Source organism: Melanotaenia boesemani, chromosome 9, assembly GCF_017639745.1.
Source record: "Melanotaenia boesemani isolate fMelBoe1 chromosome 9, fMelBoe1.pri, whole genome shotgun sequence".
NCBI lineage: Eukaryota > Metazoa > Chordata > Actinopteri > Atheriniformes > Melanotaeniidae > Melanotaenia > Melanotaenia boesemani.
Genome location: NC_055690.1, coordinates 23,645,888 through 23,669,799, shown reverse-complemented (window position 1 = coordinate 23,669,799; position 23,912 = coordinate 23,645,888). Strand labels below are relative to the sequence as shown.

At 37.9% G+C, this 23,912-nt stretch overlaps 2 protein-coding genes across 3 annotated transcripts in view; one reads left to right on the top strand and one right to left on the bottom strand.

Annotated features, from left to right (window-relative positions):
- Nucleotides 1–346: 346 nt before the first annotated feature.
- On the bottom strand, nt 347–6,656 carry kbtbd3 (kelch repeat and BTB (POZ) domain containing 3). Its single transcript, XM_041995884.1, has 10 exons — nt 6,445–6,656; nt 5,815–6,110; nt 5,486–5,651; nt 5,087–5,269; nt 4,481–4,654; nt 4,090–4,377; nt 3,690–3,932; nt 3,288–3,578; nt 2,540–2,689; nt 347–701 (listed from the first exon to the last, which is right to left on the bottom strand). The coding sequence occupies exons 2-10, from the start codon at nt 6,090–6,092 to the stop codon at nt 579–581; spliced, it is 1,896 nt and encodes a 631-aa protein (XP_041851818.1). The 5' UTR covers nt 6,093–6,110; nt 6,445–6,656; the 3' UTR covers nt 347–578.
- A 3,361-nt stretch (nt 6,657–10,017) lies between these two features.
- fam168a (family with sequence similarity 168 member A) overlaps nt 10,018–23,912 on the top strand; it is a 33,201-nt gene continuing 19,306 nt past the window's right edge. For both annotated transcript variants that reach the window (XM_041995165.1, XM_041995163.1), the window contains exon 1: nt 10,018–10,170. The gene's annotated coding sequence lies outside the window, so the exon portion shown is untranslated. The remainder of the gene's footprint in view (nt 10,171–23,912) is intronic.

Genomic DNA, 23,912 nt, shown 5'->3' with positions numbered 1-23,912 from the left:
AATACTACTACAGCATAATAGCTTTCCACCAGTCATAAATATAAGAGTTAGGAAAGGAAAATAGTAAAAATCACATGGGGAAAACTAATTAGCTTAATAAAAAAGAGTATGTTTAATATTCTGACACACCAAATCAATTAAAACTCTGTTAAATTACTTTGTAAAGTCCCATTTCTTTTTCTTCTTTTTTTATTCTGTAGGAGAGCTAATACATCAGCTGACTGTGTGAATAGATCATACTTTTTGAATTTCTAGACTAGATTGAATTTAAAATAGCTAAATAAGGCTCCTCCATAGGAGCGGCAATATTAGATTCACACAATAAACATCCCATGACAGCCGGTACTTCACACATAAGGATCAAATTTACTTGAAATGAAAAAACAAATAACTCTGTTGGCTCAGGAGCTTTTGTGATGATTTCTGAAATGAGGCTTAGGGTTAGATGAAGACTAATTCTTATTATTGCTCTTTTCCGGTGTAAGCTGCCTGCGATGTGTACAGGTTAAAAAGACAAGGGAGAGTCATGCACACAAACACCAAACATCTCTTTGCATGTTGAGCATGTCTGCTGGGTATCATTCTGTGTCACCCCATGGATCTATGTATCTGTTGAAGCTAATTAGCTGGCAGTGGAACTCGGTGAGAGCTCTGGGCATGGGAGCCACTTCCTCCCATTGACTCCTCCCACTGTAGTACACCTGCACAGATAAATGGAAAATTTATGAGTATGGGTACTTCATATAAAATTTTTTCCCTCAAGAACTGATGCCCAATCAGAGTACATTCAGAGATACCTCTGAACAACCCCAAACATCTATTACCTTTAATCACAATGATTGAGATTAACAGCTTAGTCAACGAGAGGGAAAGCAGGGCAGCTTTTATATATACAGTCATGGACAAAATTGTTGGTACCCTTCGGTTAATGAAAGAAAATATCACAATGGTCACAGAAATAACTTGAATCTCACAAAAGTAATAATAAATAAAAATTCTATGAAATTTAACCAATGAAAGTCAGACATTGCTTTTCAACCATGTTTCAACAGAATTATTTAAAAAAATAAACTCATGAAACAGGCCTGGACAAAAATGATGGTACCCCTACAAAAGACTGAAAATAATGTGACCAAAGGGACGTGTTAATCCAAGGTGTGTCCACTAATTAGCATTACAGGTGTCTACGATCTTGTAACCAGTCAATGGGCCTATATATAGGCTACAGGTAGTCACTGTGCTGTTTGGTGACATGGTGTGTACCACACTCAATATGGACCAGAGGAAGCAAAGGAAAGAGTTGTCTCAGGAGATTAGAAAGAAAATTATAGATAAGCATGTTAAAGGTAAAGGCTATAAGACCATCTCCAAGCAGCTTGATGTTCCTGTGACTACAGTTGCACATATTATTCAGAAATTTAAGATCCATGGGACTGTAGCCAACCTCCCTGGACGTGGCCGCAGGAGGAAAACTGATGACAAATCAAACAGACGGATAATACGAACGGTAACAAAAGAGCCCAGAAAAACTTTTAAAGAGAATAAAGGTCAACTTCAAGCTCAAGGAACATCAGTGTCAGATCGCACCATCCGTCGTCGTTTGAGCCAAAGTGGACTTAATGGGAGACGACCAAGGAGGACACCATTGTTGAAAACAAATCATAAAAAAGCCAAACTACATGTTGACAAGCCACAAAGCTTCTGGGAGAATGTCCTATGGACAGATGAGACAAAAATGGAACTTTTTGCCAAGGCTCATCAGCTCTATGTTTACAGATGGAAAAATGAAGCATATGAAGAAAAGAACACCGTCCCTACTTTGAAACATGGAGGAGGCTCTGTTATGTTCTGGGGCTGCTTTGCTGCATCTGGCACAGGGTGTCTTGAATCTGTGCCGGTACAATGAAATTTCAAGACTATCAAGAGATTCTAGAGAGAAATGTGCTGGCCAGTGTCAGAAAGCTTGGTCTCAGTCGCAGGTTATGGGTCTTGCAACAGGACAATGACCCAAAACACAGCTAAAATCACCCAAGAATGGCTAAGAACGAAACATTGGACTATTCTAAAGTGGCCTTCTATGAGCCCTGACCTAAATCATATTGAGCATCTTTGGGAGGAGCTGAAACATGCCGTCTGGAAAAGGCTTCCTTCAAACCTGAGACAACTGGAGCAGTTTGCTTATGAGGAGTGGACCAAAATACCTGCTGAGAGGTGCAGAAGTCTCACTGACAGTTACAGGAATTGTTTGATTGCAGTGATTGCCTCAAAAGGTTGTGCAACAAAATATTAAGTTAAGGGTACCATCATTTTTGTCCAGGCCTGTTTCATGAGTTTATTTTTTTAAATAATTCTGTTGAAACATGGTTGAGAAGCAGTGCCTGATTTTCATTGGTTAAATTTCATACAATTTTTATTTATTATTACTTTTGTCAGATTCAAGTTATTTCTGTGACCATTGTGATATTTTCTTTCATTAACCGAAGGGTACCAACAATTTTGTCCATGACTGTATATATATAGATTGATTTTTCTCTCCCACCTGAACTTCATCAGTGATCTCGTCAGGTGAGTAATCTCCTCCCAGAATGTAGATTCTGTCTTTCGTGCCCACAGCTCCAGCGTTGAACCCAGCACATTCAAATGACCCTTCACCCTTCCACACACACGTTTCTGGGCAAAAACTATAAACCTGAACACAAAAAAGTACATTTTAATATTATATATATATATATGGCAATGGCCAACCTCCTGACCATTTCTGTCCATTCATAAGTCATCATCATCTTTATCTGTCCCCTCCAGGAATTTGACCAATCAGAAGTATCCTCTCATTCTCAGAAGGCCCCTTCTTACAGGACAAAGCACTTTCTCTTTTTGCAATAATTGTAAATTCTTTGTAGTTATGATGGATGTAAAACTAATCTAGAGATAGCCTAGATTAATAATTAAATGAGTTGAAACAATCATGTCAGGTCCACTTTTAACAGTCCTTTTCAATAAACATAATGATTTAAAAAGGGGGGGGGGACACCCCATGCATTTGTGAAGTATTGCATTAAGAATCACTTTTAGGTTTTCAAGTGCAATTTCTTTCAGTACAATACTGAACAATTACTAAAAAAGCCATTAAAAACTTAAAATTTGACATTTTAAATATTTCATGATCATATTTGAGATGGCGTAAAATTTTATGGGTATCTGAAAACTTTTTTCCACCACTCTATATAAATAGTACAATTGATGCAATTCTTGTAGTTTATTTAATCAAGGAACATCTATTGACTCACCTTATAAGTGGACAGGTCACAGAGGTGGAGAGTATTATTGATTGACACAGCCTTAACCAGTGTAGCATGGAAGAACTGGCCAAACTCTGCAACCAGTCGGCTCCACTGGTCTTGTTGGGCATCATAGCGAAAGAAGCAGTCAAGTGAAGGATTAAAAGAGTCTGTGATCTCCACCTCTGACCCCAGTGTGTAGATTACACTGCCACATGCACTGGCCTCTGGGTAGAAGATAGCAGTGGGCAGTGGGCTGACAGAGGACCAGATTTGAGTTAGAGGGTTATAATATTCCACCTAAAGTGTGAAATAGAAAGAAAAGATGGATTTTTGCACACATTAAAAAAATGCTCCTTTTGAGTTCTAATGTCTTACTAACAAAAGATTATTCCAATCAAGGAAACTCACCTCCAGCAGATTGTCGGCCTCCCCTCTCGATCCTTTGGTCCTTCCCCCAATGACATACACTCTGTCCAGGCAGGTTATAGCTGTGTGCATGGTTCTGGGCTTCAACATGACTGGTGCAGGTGTGCAGGTCAAGGTCACAGGGCAGAAACACCAGACTTCATCTGTGGCATTGTGATATGGTTCAGCCACATGGAGGCGAATTGCCCGGCAACAGTTTCCTCGACAACCACCGGTGACAAAGATCTTAGATCCAATGAAGAAAACAAAACAAAGCATCAAGGATATGAAATAAATATACATGTACAATACTGTGCAAAAACAGATTTTGCTCTACTCAGCAGCCAAAATAAGATCATGGAATCTTAATTTTAGCATACTCCAATCCTGTCCTGACATGTACCTTTTCAGCATAACTGGTAAGGTAAGATCCTGGTGGATCTGGCATAGAGGCTGTTTCCTCTCCACGCACTGTTCCCAGTTCTTTCCACTGATCCGTTTCCAGACAGTAGCAGAAGGTGTGGCGGATCTCACCATTTTCCTCTGTCTTGTGGGTGTAGATGTAGGTTTGAGTGGTGGCAGGTCTGGCATCAGTGAGTAGGCCATTGTACTGAATCTGTCTGCACTGAGCCTCTGACAACAGTGCAAGACAGGACTCATCACAGAGGAGAGTATCAGAATTGCGCAGAGCCTGAAAGAAGAGATGAGTTTTAAAAAGAATAAAATAGGGGTAACAGAATAGGCAAGACAGTGGTAATATAACAAAATGCACAACATGTAAAGTGGGTTTATACTTTTAGTGCAGATGCAGGCAAGTGGTGCAGCCGGGTCAGAGACAACAAGCTTGGTAGCAGCTTCTGTCTTTCAGCCAGATTGTGACGAATCCATCTGAGAAGTGACATCACAACTGTTGCTTCACTGGACACGTTCAGAGCATCTGACCTTAAGCAGGCCTCCAAGATATTTACCTGAAAAGAATAAAGGAAACTGTAGAAGAACACTCAGGAAGTAAAGAGAGCACAGATTTTTAAATGTAAGCGGAAAATTACAAGTAAGAAGCATTTTGTTATAGCTTTAGTGTAATTTACTATTAAGTACAGTATCAACAATGGTTATGTCCATTGTAATAATGTTGAAGTCTATAGAAAGTCCATAGAAATTCCCACACTTACACACTTACTTGACATCACATTTAAAAATGTCTAAGAATTTTTCATGTAAAGATCAAATTTGTTGTCAATAAAGGACTGAAACTCTGTCTAAGTTTAAGTAGATTTAATTAGGTACCAATAAGTAGAGATTAAATAGATTACAAAAGCTTTAGAAAATATTCTGCTACTTTCAGGAGATACCTCTCAAACTTTTCTGCATGAGCATACAATATTCAGATTCAAAATCACCTGTATGTCCAAGAAGTCCTGGGTTTGGGAAAGATCAGAATAGTTCTGAACCACAAACTCATTGGCACTATTAAGGAGAGAGACTGAGCCATATGCCTCAGCCAGGGATAACAGGGACAGACAGTTACAAAGATCCATGGTGCTGATTAGAAAGTCACTGCATGCTTTGGAAAGGACAGAAATCTGTAGAAAAAGCAATAACAGTAGAGGATACAAGTTGTAATACATTGAATGTATATTGCATGTGCTGTTAAATTAAATTAAATTAAATTAAATTAAATTAAATTAAATTAAATTAAATTAATTAAAAATTTTAAATACAGCATAAACCTGACAAAATAATATGTGCAATGAAAATAAATACATGGCCAAAGCAATTTATAATGATTGCAAATCTACCTGCAGAAAAGTAGCAAGCTGAAACAGCATGTCTACATTGCTATCAGTGATGAGTGCCTCTCCAGAGTATGCAAAGTCCAGGAAAGAACCCACAGCCACTGGACACTGATTACTCAGCATTACTGAACCATCACCACACTCTCGCATGTCTACCTCGAACATAGCCCTAAACACAAAGCACAGATAGACAACAGAAGATGAATAGATAGATAGATAGATAGATAGATAGATAGATAGATAGATAGATAGATAGATAGATAGATAGATAGATAGATAGATAGATAGATAGATAGATAGATAGATAGATAGATAGATAGATAGATAGATACCTAAAGAAATCGCTACATGCTGCAAGAACACAGCGATGACAGGGGAAGCTGTGTTCCTGGACTTTGATGGTGAAGTCAAACAGCAAGCCTTGTTCCCTGAAAGATTTAAGCACTTTCAGCAGCTGCAGTCCATGAGACTCAGACACCCGTAGCAGGGTCCGCCTCTCTGGGACCCCGTTGCATTTTGGAGCACTGTTAGATATACAGCTAGAAGTGTTGCTGCTGCTGGAAATGTGGGAGGTGGTTAAACCAGCAGATGACTTCGTAGGTTCATCCATATTTACCCAAATCTAGCACTATAAAAAGAAAAACAGAGAGAAATCAAAACTTGCAATACTCTTTATAATAATAAGGATTACGTTGTGCTTGATACTATATAACTTTTGGTGTGGCAGTGGGTGGGTGATAGGGATGCGGTAAGAGAATGTAAAACAGCTAATTCAGTTCACCAAATCTGTAACAGTCTCTACCATTGTTACCATACAAGCATATGTCACAGTGTCTAGCTCATTCAGTGCAGTTATTCAAGTCAACAGTAAATATGTTGCACATATGTTTGTGTTAAAAGTCATAGAAGAATCCATGTGAAAATACGAATAATTAGTCAAAAGTGCAAAAAGTGCAACTTACAGTGTCAGCACCTCGGACAGCTCTTTCTCATGCCGCTTCAACTTCCGGAAATGTGAAATCACGCGAGGACTCAGTTAGCTTTACTTTCTCTCTTTTTTCCGTTAAACCGTTAAATTGCAGATATTTTCTGTAGAACGTGCACTATTTTATTAATGAAAATACAACGTTTCCCTCCGCTATAATATCTCCCCAAGCTATAAGCGTATGTGCACCTCTTTGTTTTGGTAGAGGCGCAATGACTGCTGGGAACTGTAGTTCCCCATTACCAAGAAAAGGCAGTTGGTTGGCAAAGCTAAAGCACTGGAGGTGAAACCCATGAGACTGAGTCGGTTCGGGTGTTTAATTGTAGTAGTGTGACTGTTTTTCTTTCTTTCTTTTTTTCTTTTTTTTTTCTCTTCTTTTTTTTTTAACATAGGCATAAGACAGGAGGCAATAATGCATCAATGCGCCGCACGGTGGCAGCAAAGTAGGTCAGAGCAGACTTTATTTTATGTCGTTGACACCAAATTATCATTGTTCTGGCTCAGATGGTGTCTACCGCGAACAGGACAACTATTTTGGATTCTACAGATCCTTTTTAACATTAGCTTGTATCAGACGAAAGTTCCTGTGCTGTGGATATCCTTCATTTTTCCTGTGAGGATCATGTTATTTGAATTCTGTGTGCTTTTAACACAGTTAAAGCCTGCACTGTCTTTGAGAGTTTCCAGAAAATACAGGTAGATACCTTCACAACTGCATCGATTTATGACTACCTAATAAGTAGACCAGAGGTTGTGAGACTCAGATTTATCTAAGATGGTGGTCAGAGGCACAGGAGCCGGGGACTGTGCTTTAATTTCTCTTCATGCTGTGTACCTCAGACTTTCAAAAAATTGCTGGTGTCTCTGCAGTTATAGGGTGTATCAGTGATTGACAAGAGGCTGAGTAAAAGGAATCACTCAATCAATTTGTGGGATAGTGTAAAAACAATCACCTCATCTTAAACACAAATTAACCTGTTAAGGCCCGACCCATGAAAAAATGGTAAGAAAAGTCCAATTTTTAAAATATGAGGTCTTTATTTGGCCCTTTAACAAAATGTAACAAAAAATGTTTACATTTTTTAGAGGGGGGTATCTACCATTTATTACCATATTATATGGTTTTCTGCTTCTGGGTATCTATTAGGGGACAGAAGACAAGTATCACATTGTGTTCAACAGGATTTTGAGTAAAGTTTATATCCATAAATTGAAGCAAAATGTCTCAGAAACTGTATGTGACAATTATGTCACGTCGGGCTCTTATGGGTTAAAGAGATCATTGTTGATTATAAGAAGAACAGGACGAAGATATAAGTACCATTTCCACCCTAGGAAGAGAAGTGGAGGTGGTAGAGAACTACCTGTGAGTTCAGTTGGACAACAGACCAGAAGCTAAAGCTAAAGCTATATATTTCTATTTTTTAACTACTTCTCTGTTGTTGTGCCTTTTTATTCCACATTTGTGCATGTAAGCACCATTAATTCTGTATAATCTGAGGTTTAAACACTAAATAAATTGGAAAAGTTGAAATTTTTGTCAACTTGGGTGACGGCTGGTCATTAACGACTGACAGTAGGTCTCTAAACCAGACTAGTTGAGAACCACTGTCTTAGGATATGTCTCTAAAATTCTTTAAGGAAAAACGCTCCCGTTCCTTTAGGTTGGATGGGTTCCACTGTTGCACAGCAATCTTGCAATCTTTAAGTCATGCCATAGATTCTCAGTTGGAGTGTAGTCTAAACTTTAACTTGGCCATTTCAACACAATTAAATAAATGAGCGGTGTGGGGTTTGCACCAGACATGACGTTTTGCTTGATGGCCAAAAAGTTCCATTTTAACAAGATGACCTTCAGCTCTGTGGAGTGTACACTATACAGCTTAGAGTGGTCCAATGGAAATACACAAGGCTCCAATCTGGAGTTCTCTAGCTCCTTCAGTTACCTTTGGACACTGTGTTGCCTCTCTGAATAATGCCCTCCTTTTCCAGTCAGTGAGTTTTGGTGGGCGGTCTTACAGTCAGATTTGTTATGGTGATATATTATTTCCATTTTGTGGTAATTAATTCAGTGGTGCCACATGGTGTCACTTGCTTGGTGGAGCCTCTTAATTGGTGCTTTTTCTGACTCTGGAGTCTTTCACAGTAGCAGTGGATCCCAAACCTTTTCTGCAGGGCCCCCTTTTCATTGACAACAATACTTGTACTTTCACAAATTTGTCCATGTTTAGCTAGCAGTGCAAAAACTATGTTTTACATAGCCATGCTGCGCTAACCCCTTGTCATAACTTTGGGCACCCCCTGGAGGGTCTGTCCCCGCCCACCCCCAGTTTAGGAACCACTGCACAATAAGTACATAAAGACTGAAATCGTGTGACATTGAAGTTACACACAGGACAACCTTAGTTATATGATTATGTGAATTATGAAGGTAGGTATGAACTGGTAGCACTAGATCTTATATTGGGACTTCATAGCAAATTGATCCATACACCAACTTCTTCTTGTTTTTTTTTTTTGTTTTTGTTTTTGTTTTGTTTTTTTGTAGTTTTTTTTTTTTTTTTTTTTTTAATTTACCAGTTTAGACTACTATTTTTTCTTTATTCCTCCACTTGATTTTTTGGTGTTCGTGCCTCCTCCTCTCTTTCTATTCCTACATCCCAACGTTGGCTTTGCTCAAAAAACAGCAAACACTAAAATAAACGCATTTCAGTTTACTGGAAAAATTAAACAAATAAGAAGCAGTGGGGGAGGAGGGGGGTGCTAGTAAATAACATGCCATGTAGACATCGGGGCTATCATTCCTTTATGGATTCCTTACCCTGGAAGGAAATTCGTTTTCTCTTACCATTATGTTCTTCGTTTCGTCATTCCCACTTGGGCATTAGAAATTCCGATATTTCCCGTTTTTCCCGAATGCTACTTGGTTATTGGCAGTCTTTGCGTGTTGCTGCAGTATAATTTATGACCACTTGATGACGCTGCTTTGCTTTCAAGAAAAATAGTGGTTACGCATGGGGCAAGACAGTAGACGACGTCAGTATTGACCAGTGAACGTGAACTCCTGACTATGCTGCAGTTTCGTTTTTGCACAGTGCTGCTTATGACCAAATAACAGAATTATAATCTAAACCATGGTAGTATGAATAAAAGCACTACGTTTACAACAACAACAGCGATAATAATAATAATAATAATAATAATAATAATAATAATAATAATAATAATATATAAAGAGTTAATTTGATCACACAGCTCCTGCCTTTAGGACAGCTAAACTATTTATAGTAATTCTGTCCTCTCATTTAATAGATAAATGAAAAAGCTATGCAAAATCCTTCACTCATTAAATATGTCTTTTTCTTATTCTTCTTTAAAACGATTAAATATATTGATTTACCAGGTATACTTATTGTTAGGTTATAATTAGACCCCCTCCATTTAATGTTGTTGGGGTGCACGTGCCTCCTCCTCTCTCCTTGCATCCCTGCATCCCTCCCTCCCTCTCTCCCTCCCGGCAGTGCATCCCCATCCCCCATACAGTGGCCGTCTCTCCGGGTGAAAGCTGTCTTCTTAGCGCTACTGGCTCGATAAAACGCTGCTGTAGCAGAGCCAGTCCGCACCGATCCGAAGCAGAGTATACACACAGAAGAGAGCGCGTTCAAACACGGGGAGTCTTTTATTACTCGACCGAGTGGTTTTGGTAAGTTTATCACGGTACTTATTGTGGAGGGCAGGAACGTACATGTGTCGACTTTTTAGTTGTTGGTTTCTGTCCTTTTTTTTCTCTCTCTCCGTATCCCTTCAATTGTCCTCAGCGGTGGCTACAGTGGGGAACTAGCTGGCTAAGCTAACCTGCTAGCTGAAATAGCGGGCTTAAACTGATACTACCTGGCGGATCGGAAATGTTTTTAATTCAAGTTGCGCATTGCCCTGTGCGTTTTTGCCATACTTATTTTTTCGGTGCGATCCGACCTGACCTTCTGTGATTGTTTTTCATTGTCATTTGCTAATCACGTACCAGCTAGCTTGCTAATTAGCGGTTTCGGCAGCGTGTGTCGATGGATGCAAGGATGCAACGGCGGGTTTGTGGCTCTTTTCAGGCTAGCTTGCAAGCTAAGCTAACGTTAGTATTATGTGACTCGTAGATTCCTGTATGCGGTGCTTTGGAATGGTTGCATCGCCATTCTAACGGTAGCTAATCTGGTAGTAATTGGCAAGATGGCATCTCGAAGTTGTTATCCAGAAATCGGTGGATTTTCAAAATGGTGTCTTAAGCTTGTTTGAGTGTGACCATTTTTGTCCAACCATTGCTGTTTTGGCGTTGCTCGCTATCTCTGGTATGCAGTGCACTGCCAGTGCATGCCACACTCTGATATAACTTCATGTGGTAAATACAAATACCTGCAAATTAGACAATGACTTTGGGTCTGCAGGCAGTGATGTTTTGGATTTGAACTTGTCTTTAATAGTTTGTCTCTGCAGGCTCCAGTGCTGTCTGTCCAAACCGTATAAACAGCATATGTACATGTTTGCACACTGGTTTTCCGCGTTTTACTACACTAAAGCTCACCACTAAGATGTATTTCCTGTCATTATTACCAGTCAAGAGGACCATAATTCTATACAAAAATATGTCATCAGTGTCACTGAAGACCATATCTGTAACCAGGCTGAGGTTAATTTTAAGGAATTTTGTATGTTAATTTTCAGAGTCCAAAATTACGTTATTCATTTATTTATTTTAGATATTTCAGTTCAAATCTCAGTGTTTATTTTTACACTGGTTGGTGCTTGTCAGTTTTGCTTGATAAGCAAATGTACTATGTTTTTTTTTTTTTACTTAGTCATATTTGCATTAGGACAATGGATTTTATTCTAATTATTAAAGATGCAGTACAGAACTTTTGCATTTTTTTCAGTGACCCCTATCAACAGCAAATTCGGCATCCATCTTGCACCCTACCTGTACTGTGAGAGCTTTCCAGCCAGCAAAAGACTGTCTTATCTTAATTCTTATTCTTCCCCTTTCCCTTTCTTTTCCTCCGTTCTTCAGATAATGTGTTTATGCATTTCTTTGCTGAAGCAGCCATGATGCGCATTTAAAACAGCCTGTGTGTTTATATCTGTTTTGTAGCGTGTGAAGCAAAACTCTGCTGCAATGTCACACGGCGTCCCAGATGAAAAAGTTTGGTATCTCATCCTCGGGACGCTGCTTGGCAGCGCAGCTCCAGAAATGTGCGTGATGGATGTCGCTGTGCCATCAAACAAGTCAAGTTTTACCAAAGAGTTTTAAGTTACGCAGTTCGTCTTTTAAAGGCTGGAAACTGAAATATGTCAAAAGACGTCATATTTTTATTGGAAGAGGTGCGCGTCGAGCCTTCGCAGGATTTACCCGTTGCCTATAGTGGCGACACAGTAACCAACCTTACGCAAACGTTTACGTTAGAGAGACGCAACCTTATGCAGAGTATAAATCCAGCTTTATGTGCGTAAATAGATACATCCTTTTCAAATGTTGTCACACGTTGCCGTCCTCAAAACTTCCATGCGTGTTTTGTGTTGTCATGGTTAAGTCAATTCCTCCACTAGTGGGCAGTGCTGAGTTCAGAGTTCACTCCCGCAAGTCGACATCAGTTTCAGACACCGGTTGGTGGCGGTAACGTGTCGCTATAAGTTGTTTCCAACTGCCCGACACCCCCTAAATGCTCGCATATAATCTTTCTTAAAAAGCTTGTGCAATTTCTACAGTTGTGCTTGTCTTTATTCTTCTCCTGCCTTTTTTGTTCCCATCCTGACTCCCTTCTTCTTCTCTGGTTTGTTTCTTTCGCCGGTCACACCTCAGCTATTCTGCTTAGCACTGCTGCCGCAATTTCCAGTGGTATTTCTCCGTCTTTTGTGTCAAGTGATGGATAACTAAGTTCCCTGAAAACTGACCAAATTACGCGAGTAACAGACGCAGAAGACAGAAGAAACTATCCGTCTGTCTGCGTATCCGTCCTCTGCATTAAGCATAAATGGGCCTTGACTGTTTTTTATCAGTGAAACTGATCCTATTTGCAGTTATCTCTCTCTTTCTTTGGGAGGGATTATTTGGTTTAGTCACTTAATAGTAATCCTATTTTATTCAGGACACCTTATGTGTCTGGAGGGATTTCTGTCATTCAGCTGTTACTTGTGTATCTGTAAAGCAACCTAATGCAGTATAACCTGTGTACAGGTTAAACTGTAGTCTGCAGACTTAAAACAAACGTTTTCATGAATTGAAGTTACACAGATGTAGATTAAAATCTGTTAATGTTTGCAGTTCTTATACACATTAAAGTTACACTCCTTCATAGAAATGAAAAATATGTAATTGATTCTGTCTAAGTTAAAACCAATGTAATATTTAATATTTTCTGCTGTTAAATCAATAGTTGTTGAACAGAACTGCATCTGACAGATGAAGGTATATTCAATGCACGGACAGTAGGTCTCCTGTTTTTTATTTAATTTTTTTTTAAACTTCATCCAGATAAATCTGTTATTTAAAAAACGAAAACCTGCTGAGCTAAGCTAATTATGTATCAAAGTGTTTTGATGTGTTTTCTGGTTTTATTATATCCTCTGTTTAAGATGAACCTCGTCTGTCATGCTGGAAGAAGGTGGGTGGCATGAGGGCTTTGGCATGTGTTGAGCTCCTGTATGAATGGTGGATTGTACAATGCAGCAATAAAACTGTCTTTTTAAAGCTGGAGTCATTTAATGTTTGACGATCAGTGGCTCTTTAACAGACTGTTGTCTGTTCAGAACTTAATTCCTCTTGGATCTGAACGACCTTATGATTTGCTCATCACACTTCGCTGAATAAAACACCTACAGATGGCAACAAATAAATTCTGCTTTAGCTGGTTTATCTTGTTCAAACCACTATACCTCAGTGTGATCCCTTCGTTGATTCATGCTGGCAGATGCGAGGATTTGAATAGCTTTAATGTGGATAAAGCGTAAGGTTCTAATGATAGCTAGATATGTGATATCCTAATCTATTTATCTTTTATTTAATTTTTTTTTATGAATTAGTAAAAGTAAATGCAGTTTAAATTTTGTCATCGCTTGTCACTTCTAGACACACTTGGATTTTTAATACTGAGGAATTCTTATTGTGGGAGTAATTCTTCATCCCCTGCCTCTAAGCATAGTTGGTTGTATATTGATGCATTTATAGTCAGATCAGGCAAATAAATGCATACTGTTTTGTCGTTTCATGGTGCACAAAATGTATTTTTGGTATGTTCCTGTGTGCTTGGGATAATGGTTAAGAGATCCTTTTGTGCAGCAGACGATAAACTGTTACACAATCAAGAACAATTTGAAAGTATTTGTCATTCAATATGTGAGTTACAGATTTATAGGTTTATTTATTTTTTTGCCCACTGTACTAAAACCCTGAAATAAAAAGAAAACGTGCACAAAATAAATTAAAATAATCTCCTGGTATTTCAGTTGTTAAGATGGACAATACAGCTATCTTGTTTGAAACAACTTTTTGGGAATTATCACCTAACAAGGTGATTATATACTTAACAAAAATTTCAAATATTGTGTTTTTGGATTTTGTGTGAAGGATAATAAGATTGTAGTTATAAATTGAGAAAATAAATGTTTGGACCACAGGACAGGGGATTTATTTACAGTAGAGCTGGGCGATTAATCGATTAAATCGATAAATCGAATTTTGCATTTCTGGAGATTTATTTTTATGAAAATCTGGATTTTTTTTTTTCCATAGTTAGCAGCAGACTTGGCCTTCACTCCACACCAGAACGGTGTTTGTCTGACAGATTTTCAGTGAAGTGACCCTTTACTCACGCCTGGGATTTAGCTGTGCGTATAACTGCAGTGAGAAATGCTGCTCTCTACGAGATGCAGAAGTCAACTTAACCCTCAAACCCTAGTAAAGAGACGACCTTCATCAGGGGAATTATTTCTGCAGTGGATCCTGTATGATAAGGATCCAGATGGAAAGAGATCACGGATGCATTGTGTTGCATATTTCTATGTAAGATATGAAGTCGTTTATATGATGGAAAAGCTATGACATTATATGCATTATTTTTGCTGGCATTCATCTATATAAACAAATAAATGTTTTTAATAAGTTTATGTTTGTAAAAGAAAAGAAAAATCGATTAAAATCGGATTTGGTTATAAAAAAATCTGAGATTTTATTTTTAGGCCATATCGCCCAGCCCTAATTTACAGTCACATCCTTTTCACTGTACGCAGCAATAAGTAGAACGTCACATTTGCAACATGTTTGAAGGAAGGAAACTGATTCCTCTCTTTTGTAACAAAGTACTTTTCCACCAACAATGTCACTAATGTTACTGGAAAAGCAGGTTTTATTTTAATAAAATGTCCTATGTAAATTTACTTTTCAAATTTATGAAATGTAGAGATATATTGTAAATTCCCATAATTTTTTAAATGAAATCACAGATGTTTTATGGCAGTATGTACCAGTCTGTTTCCTGAGTTTGATCTGAATGTGAAGATGACTACCTTGTCTTAAGAAGCTTTGCATTGTCTAGAGGTCAGTACCTGATGATTGATCCTTTGTTTAAGGGCGTATGCATCTATGTATACATGCATTTATACATCGGCAGGTCAGAGATGTCAAGAGGAATAAAGGATCGAGACAAAAGGTTGAAGTAATCCCCGCAGGCTAAGTTGTAATGCATTCAGCTGTCAGTCATATGGTGGGATCTAGAATAGTATACAAACGCACACACGGACATACATTTTGATTTGTGCCGCAGGCTGTTATTTCATTAATGACGCCTGCCTACATTCTCATTAATAGTAAATATTTTTCATGCTCTTGTGCAGAGGTGCTGTTTAGAATAAACATTCATGGAGTTGACAGTTTATATGTATCTGGTTAAAACGTGTATTTGTATGGAGCAGCATTAGAATCAAACCCACTACGTGGTGGCAATAATGTGTTTTATTGGAACTTTTGTTGGAAAATTTTAATTTAAATTGATATTTTCGGGGCTTGTTTGCTTTGAGTTGTACTGTGTGTAATTGTTTGGGATTTTTGTCTACCAGATTAGGCCAAATCTAGGCAGAAATATTGAATCGGGCCTTTTTCATAACTTTGAGCTTACTCAGTCCATTTTGGTCTTTAGATCTCTGAATACAGCAGGAAATAGGAAAACCTCTTCAAGCATGAATGCAGGAGCACTGATAGGACCTGGCTTCTTCCTTTTTTTTTTTTTTTTTTTTTTTTTTTTGCCTTTTTTATAGGGTAGCCTATATGTTTATAAATATGTATTTATTTTGTGTATTCCAGACAAATAGCAGAATTTCTTCATCAGACGCTAGTTTTGTAGAATGAGTGATTTTTATCTGGCAGTTGCAATGCAACTAAACCGACTGTATGCTGACAAGTTAACCACAACTAGAAGCAAATGTTATCAACACGAATATCTGTTTATTTTTACTAACATCAGGAGAGATTGTCGCTAAATGCTTATACTGATAAGCTGTCTTATACTAGCTTACTGCAGATACTGATTCCTGAATTAAAATCAGCTGATAACATGTTGTACAGCTTTATCTAAGTAATAATGTATGATGTTGGTATAGTTTTCCTGTTAAGAAAGCTTGAGGTGTTTAATTTCTGTAACGTAAAATGTTCCATCTAGTTTATATCTTGGTCTTAACAAGCATCTAGAGGTTTCAAAATTAATTATTTAATATGCATGCTTAAATGTTTATTTGTATAAGGACAGTTGTTTAGCATTATCCAATGCTGCACACCATATTGTTGATAACCACAGTTAATTTTCAATGCAGTATTTATGGTTGTGAAATTGTTAGTGTTCTAACTGCATGATGAGCCATTAATATCCAAAACCCACTATGTTTTACTGCAGTGATCCCCAGCCCTGGTCCTCAAGGCCCGTATCCTGCAGGGATTAGATGTCTCCCTGCTCCAACACGCCTGGTTCAAGTTAAATGGATCTCTAACAAGCTCTGCACAAGTCTGCTAATGAGCCATTAATTTGAATCAGGCGTGTTGAAGCAGGAAAACATTGAAAGTCTGCAGGACAAGGGGCCATTGCCCATTAATAAGAGCAATGTTTAGGAGATGCTGCAGTTTTAATTGTAATAAGATCATATTTAAATTATTTATTGATTTTTCTTTCCTCGTGTTTTAAGTTCCACCACAGCCAGTGGTGTCTGTTGCCGGGAGGTATTGATTGATCATCTTGGGTTTACCTGTCAGGTCTTGGCTCATAAAACTGAGTTTGTGAGTATGTGTTGGTGTCCAGACATGCTTATTCTTTTTCCTGCAGAACTCCTGCAGATAAAGTGAGAATTTTGTGTTTCCCCAGCAGCTCATTGTTTACTCTTATAATTGGTGTGTTTGTATGTTATGTGCTGGTCTCTAACAATCGTAGTATGGAGCCCTAATGAGCTTTGTTCAGAGTTGAGCGGCAATATGGTATTGACATACTGAAATATTAACATTCTGTCCTTAAGGTGAAATTCTTTGTATTGTCAGAAACACCCTTTCATTTTTATACTGTCACGGAGAAGCTCTGGTGGAACATTTTGTCCACACAAATCACAGAGTCTATAAGAAAGAAGATTATTTTATCCTTCAACATTTTTGAGTTTAGATCGGATCATGCAGAAAACTTCTGTCTAAAGTGGAAAAATGTCCTGGTTTTGCTTTGCATCTGTTCCATGTTTTTCCCAACTTTCAACTTTTGTAAATACACATCTTTGTGTTTTTGCTTCGTGCTGTTGGATGAGGCAGTTTTAAAGATAAACGCAATGATCTGTAATATTGGCCGTTCTTGTTTGGGGTGATTTATTTAATTTTATTGGTCCTGTAGCTTTGCTCTGTGTTTCAAAAGACAGAAGTGATGGTGGACAAAGAGCTGCTTTGTTTTTGAGTGTAGCTGAGTGTTGAAAATGATTATGATTGACTAGAGCAGCCATTGTCTGTACCTCTAAATCACAGTTACACATTCTTTGTTTTTCACACACTCGCCTTGTGGTAAACTCTATTTTGATCATCCTCTTTACAACTCAAGCTGGCTGTTAACTAGTTTGCTTGTGACTGCACATAGATTTCATGCTCCTGGTTTTTGAATGAATTTAGCTGTCTCAGTAGCCTCTGCATTGGATCTGTAGGGTAAAAGCTTCTGAAATTGATCTAAATGTGCAGCAGTACATGGCAAATGCAACTTGACTGTCTTTGGTAAATGGACATTATTTAATCTTGCAAGGGTGTGCCCACTTGGTTCATTTTAAGTACTTGATATTGAGTATTAAATCATTATTTTATAATAGGAAGAAATCAAATGATTCAATATCCCTTTATTAAATGTTGCTGGATAACTTTATTCCAATATATCAGTATATGTTCTCTTTTTAAACCTACATAAAGATCACAAGGGCTTTTTTATAGTTTCAAATATAGCTCTAAGTCTCTGTAGCTTCACTAATTTGTCTTTAAGCTTTAAATGTGTTGTTGGGTTTTCGCCTATTATGCAAACATATATGTACTTTGATGTGTTTAAAGAAGGGAAAAATATCCCCATGAAATATTGATGTTTTCATCTTATAGAGTACAAATACAGAATTTCACCGTCAATAAAAACATCATACATGTTCTAGTTAGACTTCTTGTTTCTGTTTTTTTTTTTTTTTTTCTTCTTTGTCTCTATTCATCCCAACGAATGTTAAAGATATCTCTAGAGTTTCCTTTTTCCTTTTGTTGTCTGCTGTGTAATGAGTGTTACAGCCTCTCTTCACGATTAGCTCCATTGTAGCCTTGTCGGCTTGTTTCCAGCATTGTTCAAACTTTCTATTGATGCTGTAATTTCCTAGTTGCAGCTAGAAATCATTGAGGTGTCAGCAATGCATTAAAATAGACCCCTACAACATACTCTTTGCTTATTAATAATTTCACTGTTACTTACATTTTACAGAACATTTGTCAACTATAATGTGCTCCTGAGCAGACGGTGGCCGAGTATTCAGTCATGACATTTCAATCTACATTTTTTTTTTTATTGCCAGCAGTACGAGGTGTTTTTTTTTGGGGGGGGGGGGGGGTTAAACCTTAATAAAAATATTTGAGCTGGTTGTCATATTTGGGCTGCCCATTTTGCAATAGCTGTAGGTTTACTTCAAAGTGCAGAAGAGCAAAATATTATTTTGTTATAAGTGGTTTTGCATTGTTGTTGAATGGTAGCACAATTTAAGAAAATGTCATTCTTTACTGTAGCACTTCAAAAGAACAGACCACAGCAGGGGCAGAAATCTCCACAGATAAATGACGTATTATATTTAATCATACAGGCAGTATGTGTAGAAACCATTTCCATTTTCAGTAGGATAGCACAGTATTCTCACATTAATCTAGAAATGCAGACCCCATGAGGTGTGTGACTGATAAGATGATTTTGAAAAGAATAGAAAAGGAGTCGGCACAGAGAAAACGGGAGATACTGTCCCAAAGTGTATAGTGCTGTCCTAGATCTAAAATAGCCCAGAGCTGTGTGGAGCTCTTTGCTGCAGGCAGGTCTGATCGTGTGGAAGGCAGGAGGGATTTCATCAAGGATTCCTTCACACTGCTTTTCAGTGCTGTGATGCTGTGGGTTTTAGGTCTAGGTATGATTATGGATATCAGTTCACAGTACGATAACAGACATTAATAGTCTGACCTGTAAGCCTGCGTTTTTTTTTTTTGTTTTTTTTTTTTTTAAATATCATGCTGTAGTTACAATTTCTACTAATCAGGTTGGATCTATTAAAGCCAGCTCTGACAGAGAACAAGATCTTCTGCCAAATTTTTACAGTGGACAGATGTATATTTTTTTCTCTGTGGCGTTTAAGAGCTGGAAAACGGTGATTTTTGTCATTTAGATTTGATTTGATGTAAATGAATTGATATTTTTTACCAACATTTGAACCTTAAATGTGCTTCCATTTGTGTATTCTTTAAATAAAATGTCAAACAAGATGTAGAGATTGAAATTTAAACTTATACAATGTTGTTTTGCTTTTAATTCATATTCTTGAGAGGCATTTTTGTTTGGATTACTGCATTAGTGCATGCACCGGTGTCCGTGTCTTTTAATCCTGCGTGTTGTATACATTTCTGTACTTTCTCAACACCTCGATCAGCTTTTCAGTAAAAATATCCGTTCAGCCTTGTATCAGCAGAAAGCACTGGATGCTAATAAGTCCATGCTACAATACCTGTTTAAACAACATCATAACCTCACTTAGATAAAGAGTAACAGAAAAAAAACTGGATTAAGTAAGTGGATTAAGTACAGTGTCATTCACTTCATCTGGATTTTTAAGTGGATTTTCCTTCACGCTTAGTCATAAAAGAGATGCACTTAAGCATTGTGCAATTAATATGCTATTGCGGCATACCAACTTGAATTTTAAACCAAACACAGCGGCAGGCTAAGTCATGAGGATGTACACTGACGACGCGCCACGCTGAATCATTGCACTTGTCACGATGTTTGTTTTATATCTATATAACGATTTCAGAAATTAAGCACATACTTCCATTGATGATCTTCAAGATGTGAAAAGATATGTTGCAACAGTGCATTTAGATGACGTTAATGACTGTAACGATGACAATAACGATGACGTTCAACAGAAAATATCTCCCCAAGCTCACCCTGCCTCCATGCTCCAGGCCCAAACCCGACACAGGTGAGCGTACCCATTAATGAATCCAACACACCCACAGTGCCACCCACAATTACCGGTGATGTCACTATGCATGTGCACACATACATTATATGGGAAAATTAAAAAAACCCGACATAAATAAAAGATAGTGGAGATAGGTTTGTTTGGTTACTTGAATTAATGGATACAGAATGGATTTTAAAGTAGGAAGTAGCCACAGTTAGAAAAAAAGCCCTGAATGTGCAAAAATTATACATTGAAAATCCTATTTATATATATATTTTTTATAACCTAATCAAATCACTCTGAATCGTAATTGAATCGTGAGGTACCTGAGATGGCACACCCCTCATTTCTCATTTAGTCTGAAAAATGAAGGGCCAAACTAATATAATAAGAATAAAAAAAACCTTTATTAGTCCCTCAGTGGGGAAATTGTTTAACTGAATTTTCTAAATTTAAATGCTTGAGAAGCAGCAACTATGATTTTTTTTTTTTTTTTCCCCTGTTCTTAATTTTAGCTTCAGCTTTTTATTAACCTGGTTTAAATTATTTTCCTACAGATATAATCCAAAAATATCCTGCCACACAGCATTGACAAGTTATTGTCTTATGATTTTTCTTTTTCCTTTTCATATGACCACAGTGAAAAACTTTCCTGATGGAGATTTTTAAAAGAAAAAAACAAACAAGAAAATCTTCAGTTCTATTCTCTCTCTTACCGAAGTGTGATAACGCCCACCAGTTTTGATTTGTTGCTTAAAGAGTGGATGCCTGGTGAGGCGTTATGTGGGAGGATGGAGTCGGTGTGGGGGTTGCATTGAATTGTATGCGTTTTTCAGGAATGGTAGCTCTTTGTGTGTGTGTGGTGTTTATTCTTTCACAATCTTTCCCACCTCCTTTTCATCATTACCTTTTCAGGTTCCCACTGCGGCTACTGGACTCTCACACTAAGATGTGGGTCTATTATTAATATTTTAATCTTTTAGAAAAATGCACTTTTTTTTATATTGACATGGACTAATTGAATGTTAAGGCAAGGCATTTATTTTAAAAGATGTGAATGGCATGGAAACATTCAAACAGAATTACCAGCTCTGTTAGCATGCAGCTTTGTAAGCTGTGTTTTTGTTCTCTGGCCTTGAGGCTACAGCTTGTGAGTTGAGCCCAAATGAAGTCCCCCTAACAGAGTTTAATCTTAACAAAGTCTTGAAAAATAACTTGGGTTAAGCCAGAGAGCTGGAAGGTCTCCTTAATAATGTCAGTCAGCAGTGAATGAATCCCTGCTTATTGCACACACAAGCAAGTTAGTGAAAAAGCATCCCTATTCCATTCAGATGCCAGTGCATCTACCAGGGTATTCAGTGATTTGTCAAAAACAAAAAAGCAGTCAAACACTATGCTTAAATGTGTCTAAAACGATCTCCAACATTCATTGTGCTGCTAGAGCTTCACTAAATTAATCCATTGTGTGTAGTTTCACTTTGGAAAGAAAAATATCTCTGTTCTTTAATATTCTGCTGCAGTTCGAGTAGGCAGCTGAGGCTCTGCTAATTCTGGCTTCCAACTAAAATTACATTTCTGTGATGAAGGCAGAACAGCTAGCCAGTTGTTGGTTTGTTATAGAAGGCACAGCAGATAAGCATTTCAGGTCATTATAAGGGCTGCATGACTTACAAGCACTAGTGCTTTACTAGTCTAGGGAAAGGATGCTGTTTTCATCTGTCGACAACAGTTGTCTCATCATTTAAAGATTTGTTACACGTTGCAGCGCTGGAATCTTTTCCTTTAGGAATTCACAATACTTGTTTGTTTGCCTTTGGCCTTTTTACTGTTTCAAATGACTGCAGGCAAACATCTACCTGTTGCCTGTGCAGTTGTGATCTTTACAAGCAGTGGTACATGCTTGGATGCTTGTTTTTGTTGAATGTTAGATCTAGTTTTAGACACCAGAGGGAAAACCTTTTAGACTGGAAGCTCTTGCATCTAAGTGGCATCAAATTATGATTTTCCTCCCTGTTAGGTAGATTAATTTGGAACCTGTGCCTTATGGTACCCAGCCTTAGACATATTAGAGATTTCTTGGCTGCACAATACAAATGGAAAACTGGTACAGTCATTTTCATCATGAGTAATCTACAAGATAACTGATAAAATACAAGACTACAGGACACTACTTGCTTCTGGTGAAGGACCTGCATGCATCGCATTGCTTTGAATAAATGTGCTGGATAAGTTAATGGTAGATCCGACTAATTTCTCTTTATCAAAAAGAGAGGCAGCAACTCCCTGTCTGCTCAATCCATAGTATCCAAAGCCCCACCAGGCCTGCACACCTGTCACTCCTTTCCTGTGTCTAGAGGAATTGGGTGGGTAATCCTTGTATGCGCCAGTCTCCCTTCTTAGAATTCTGCCCGGAGTTTATTAGGATCTGCTTCCTTCTCGCCCTCCTGCTTGAACCCTGAGAAAAAGCTGCAACTTTGCCGTGAGGCTGCACCTTTCAGAAACATTCTGCACACTACTTTCTCCAGCAGTGCTGATAGAGCTTTTAGCCTCTGAGGCACAGGGGGTTTCTTCTGACTTTTGCAGCATTGAAACTATATTTTATTTTAGGGCAAAGCATTCAAGTTGAAATAAATACTTGTCTCTTGGTTATGTCCATTTGAAATCAGGTCTGCTACCCTCTTTACCTGCTTTAGCCAAAGGTGGGCTCATGCACTTTAGTAGGAAAATTGTGAGTTTAGCTATTGTCCTATGTTCGTATCTTGGATTGGGTTTTGATGCTTTTGATCTAACTTTAAAATATACCGTAAACTGCATTTTCCACAACTGCTTGCTAGTTATTAAATATTTATGTAACTGTGTGTAGAAAATAAAAATTGTGTGTTAAAGTTGTAATTAATGAGCATTTTTAACTTAAATACGAGCTCTAAAGTATAGTACTTCATGTTTTTCAGAAGAAAACTTCAGTGTTTTGTTTTTTTCTCTCTCCTGTTGTTTCCAGGCTTTAATGTAACTGTCTGTAAATGTGCTTAAGCTCTGGAAAATGTAGAGGAAACTAAAAATAATAGAGAGATCACTGTATTACCTTACCTCACAAATTGGGTCATTGAAAGGAAAAAAAATAAATAAAAGCATGCTTTTAAACTATTGAAGGTCTGAAATGATTTTGTATTGTAATTTTGTACTTGGATGATATCCTGGTAATGAGCTACCTACAGATAGCATTTTAAATCAATTCAGAACGCATTTCCCACTATCACACTGTCTTTGTGTCAGTTACACGACACAAAGACAGTGTGATATGTGTGTGATGTGACAAACACACTTCTCATGCTTTTCATCATTGCTGTATCACAGACAAGCAGCAAAAGATATTTCTGATTCAGGTGCAGTTATGTGTTGAGGTTATGATGAAGCCAGAGCTTGCACAAACTAACATGATCACTGGTTTGCTGGCCATGAACTACAGAAAGTATATTAGCCATCAGTGGACAACTGAAAACACTTCATGTCTCACGTGTAGGTTCATCATCATTACTGTCTGTGTTCCCTGTAAGCAGCAAGGCTTTGATAGATGGGGTTGCTACACAGCAGAAAGCACTGCTGTCTTCAGGATTGGATGTGTTTGTATCAAAGAGAGGAGTGAAAAGCTGGATAAAGAGCTAGTAGACAAAGCAGTGTGTCTGCATTTCATAAAGTGTAATGGTGCAAACA

Excerpts from the sequence above, each read along its gene's own strand:
- kbtbd3 (XM_041995884.1), bottom strand. The coding sequence starts at position 6,092 with ATGGATGAACCTACGAAGTCATCTGCTGGTTTAACCACCTCCCACATT. Across the intron at positions 5,652-5,814 it reads GCATGTAGCGATTTCTTTAG|GGCTATGTTCGAGGTAGACA; the intron begins GTATCTATCTAT and ends CTTTGTGTTTAG. Across the intron at positions 5,270-5,485 it reads AGCTTGCTACTTTTCTGCAG|ATTTCTGTCCTTTCCAAAGC; the intron begins GTAGATTTGCAA and ends CTTTTTCTACAG.